Source organism: Orycteropus afer, unplaced genomic scaffold (assembly GCF_000298275.1).
Source record: "Orycteropus afer afer isolate SDZICR_OR568_19922 unplaced genomic scaffold, OryAfe1.0 scaffold00007, whole genome shotgun sequence".
Classification (NCBI taxonomy): domain Eukaryota; kingdom Metazoa; phylum Chordata; class Mammalia; order Tubulidentata; family Orycteropodidae; genus Orycteropus; species Orycteropus afer.
This window is the reverse complement of record NW_006921594.1, coordinates 18,416,654-18,420,314: the sequence shown is the minus strand read 5'-3', so window position 1 is coordinate 18,420,314 and position 3,661 is coordinate 18,416,654. Positions and strand designations below refer to the sequence as shown.

The 3,661-nt window shown below is 40.6% G+C and overlaps 1 protein-coding gene across 1 annotated transcript in view; it reads right to left on the bottom strand.

The window, feature by feature from the left end:
* CCDC146 (coiled-coil domain containing 146) overlaps positions 1-3,661 on the bottom strand; it is a 155,985-nt gene that overhangs the window by 10,450 nt on the left and 141,874 nt on the right. Inside the window, exons 15-16 of the mRNA XM_007944658.1 lie at positions 2,409-2,537; positions 1,716-1,853 (exon numbers count right to left, since the gene is read on the bottom strand). Coding sequence (XP_007942849.1) covers positions 1,716-1,853; positions 2,409-2,537 — 267 coding nt within the window. The remainder of the gene's footprint in view (positions 1-1,715; positions 1,854-2,408; positions 2,538-3,661) is intronic.

Below are 3,661 nucleotides of genomic sequence, written 5' to 3'. Positions count from 1 at the left end.
TTTCTTTAACATTATGGTTAACTTCTGAAGAGACTCTGCCATCCACTTTTGACATGCAAGCCCTCAGTGAAAAATGACTTCCCCAAAGAAAGGGAAATTCATTTTGCAAAAGGAAGGAGGACAACATTTGAAGAAACATTGGACATGCTAATTCAGGCAAAGTTCATGAGCCTCAATCTTAGCCTTTATTTTATGAGGCAACACTGTGAACTGCACAACTGGCCCTGGACCGGTCAGTGTGTATTAGTGGAAGTAGTCCGAGGGGAAGTGTAAAAGACAGAAAAAATGGTGAGGAAAACCTCCTATTCACAATTCCCCACTAATTTAGTGTGTCAGAGCTGTTTCTGCAACAGGATTGACTATTCATTTATTTATTTAGCATTTTTCTCTAGAATCTAGACACTGGGGAAACTAAGCAAAACAAGGAAAAGGAACACTCACTGCTCTCAGGTGCCCACAGCCTAGGGTGTGGGACTGTGTAAGTTTCATACAGCATTGAACACACACAATGGGCCTCTTCCTCTTTGTTTCTACTCTCTTGCCTAGCAGGTGTGCCAGTAACTACTTGATAAATGACTGAATAAAACACCTGTGCCATTACAATGTGATGCTCCACAGGGCTATGGAGGCCAGGTAAGCACCCTAACCCCTTGCTCTAACAGCTCAGGTGCATGGTCCTGTTGCCTCTGAATCACGAACCTGCCAGCTGCTCCTTTCAGTGTAGCTTCTAGTAGCCCTGCCACCCACAAATCTGCCGCGTTGGATCTGTAGTCTCGGTATATTAAGCTCAACACTATGAAGCTCATGGATTTTTCTCACTAGTAAAGCCTAAAGGCAGCTCCAATTCATGGCGCAGCAGACCTGTGTAGTGTGACTGCTGTTCTCTTTAATGGTACTCTTCCACTTCTTCTAGGAGCTCTGGTGGTGGAGTGCCTAAGGCATTTGACTGCTAACCAGAAGTCTGGCAGTTAAAACCCATCAGCCACTCCTTGGAAAGAAGACTGGGCAATCTACTTCCCTAGAGATACCACCTTGGAAACCCAAGGAGGCATTGCTATGAGTCGGAACCAACTCAAGTTTGGTTTTCTCTTTCTGCATCTGGTTCAGGGAGAGTTCTGGATTGGGGTCATTCCCATGCAGACTGCTGTGTAAGGCAGGCAGTATCATGCTTCCCATTCTACAAAAATCCCATTCCCAAGGGATTAGAAAAGATTTAACTTTGTGCATGAAATATGAAGGTAACAAATGTTATGTTTGAGTAGGTACCTTGTGAAGTGAACCTGGAATACTGTCATCGAAAAGCTTGGGTTTTCCTTCTACCAAAAAAAAAAAAACCTCACTGCCACCGAGTGGATCCCAACTCATAGCAACAATTCCTTGTGTTTCCGAGGCGGTATCTTTAGGGAAGTAGATTGCCCCATCTTCTTTCCAAGGAGTGGCTGGTGGGTTTGAACCACCAGCCTTCTGGTTAGCAGTCAAATGCCTTAGGCACTACGCCACCAGAGTTCCCTTCTACAGAGTGAATTAATTTAGGTAACAATATTAAAACTTATTTTAGACAATTCTCTAAGAGTCCACCTTTTCATTTTTGTGTTTCCGTAGTCATAGGCCTAATCAATGCAGTGCTTCTCTCTAAATAAATAAAGCAGTGAAAGGGAAAACAAAAGGTAATAAAAGAAGAAGGTGGAAGAGACAAGACAAGGTCTTGGGCACACCTTCTTGGCCAAGAGTAGTGTGTCCTGCTTGCAGGCCTGAGTTTTGGTGGAAAGCCTTTCTGTAAGCCGGGACACATGTTCATAGATGAAGTCCTTCTCCAGTAACTTCTCCTCCTTCTGGGCCAGCTGTAGTTCCAGCTATGGTTGAAAAAACAATTTTAATAGGAAGAAAATAAAGTCATGCAATACAAAATCTTCTTTCCTTACTAGAGCACTGCCCTCCCCAACTACCACTTCACAGAGATACATTGCTTTTTCAGTTGCCAAAATACATCTGGAAGGTCTTTAGAGTTGGGCTTAGTCAAGACTTCCCCTGCCCTGATCGCCCTCCAGAGAGCTCTGGGAGGTGTTTTTCCCATGGCAGAGTATGAGCCTCTCAGCTCCATCTAGGATACATTGCCATTCCTCTCATACATTCCTCTCGGGAAGACAAATTCACCCATTCAAAATGCCAAAATTGCTCCTTTGGGCACTGAATGGTATCATTGGTATCTTGAAACGATTGGAGTTTTACTTCTTTTGGCAAGAGTCTAAATCAAATTTAGATTTTGTTACTAAATCAAAGAAAAGAATATATTAGTGTCTAGAAAAATGAAGGACAGATCTATCTGAATAACATAAGACAGAGATACAGGTATCTGGGAAACTATCGAGAAGGGGCTAATATATTTGATTTTAAGAAAGAACAATTACCTCATCTAATTTTTTGATCATTTGTTCTTCAGTTAGATCTTTCCCTGGAAGGAAGCGGGTTCTGTTCTCACCCTCGGGATCTGCAAACTGTTTCTCCAAGTCTTTTATTCTGTCTGTACACTGTGAAAACTATTAAGCAAGAAAGAAACATTAACTTTAAAACTAACACTGTAGCTTAGTAAATTGAAAAATCATATAGCTTAAGGTCCCTCAATAGGACAAGGATGGAAGAGAACCATTTTCTTAACACCACATCAGCTGGGATATGTGGTTAAGCAGTGTTTCTGCTCATTCGTGGTACCATGACAGATGATGACTGTAACTGACTCTGAAGGCAAGGCAGTGCCTTATGAGTATTAAAAAGAAAAACTGATTAAACAACCAGCCATTTGATTACTCCCCATTTCATGTTATATGATGCTGTGTGATTGTGAACTCAAAGTAGAAAGCCTTGGTCTCTGTAACAACCTCCAAGGAAGAGGTGAGCAATATGCTGGATGTTTGTCTCTTGGATGAGATTGTTCAAACCTCCATTACAAAACCATTTGTATGCAATAAGTGTAATGGTTTCCCAAGGAAGAAGAATGATGTCTGTAATTACTAGATCAACATAATGCAGCCTATGAGGAATAGCCTGAGCTATTTCCATATTTTTTGCTAATCCTCCAATATAGTATTTTATGTATCGACTATATTTGTTAAATCAATGAGACTTTCTTTGGAGGTAGGTGAAGAAATATGGCCACTACCAAATAGGAGTGGTAGCCTCATGTAGGTTTTTTAAAGGAAGAGATGTGGAATACAGTGAAAACCAAGAGTCTTTAATTTCAGCTTTTCTATTTAATACTTGTGTAATATCAGGCAAACCATTAATCTTCTCTAAATCTTAGTTTAATAACCTTCCAATTGGGAAGAAAAGGCCCCCTTTCACAGGGTTAGGCCATCAAATGAGATAACATATTTAAAATACAGCATGGCCAAGAATAATACAGACAGAAGTTTTTGTTTTGTTTTCAGGCAGAGTTTTAAAACTTTAATTTATGGTCATCCTCTCTATGAAAAGAATTTCAAACAGTGACATAAAATGATAACTTACTGTTTTTCTTTTTTTTTTCTCCTATCTTTCTACAATTTTAATTATACTTAATATGGAGTTGAAATAGTAGATTGCCCAACCTTCCTTCCGAGGAGTGGCTGGTGGGTTTGAACCACCAGCCTTCTGGTTAGAAGTCAGATGCCTTAGGCACTACGCC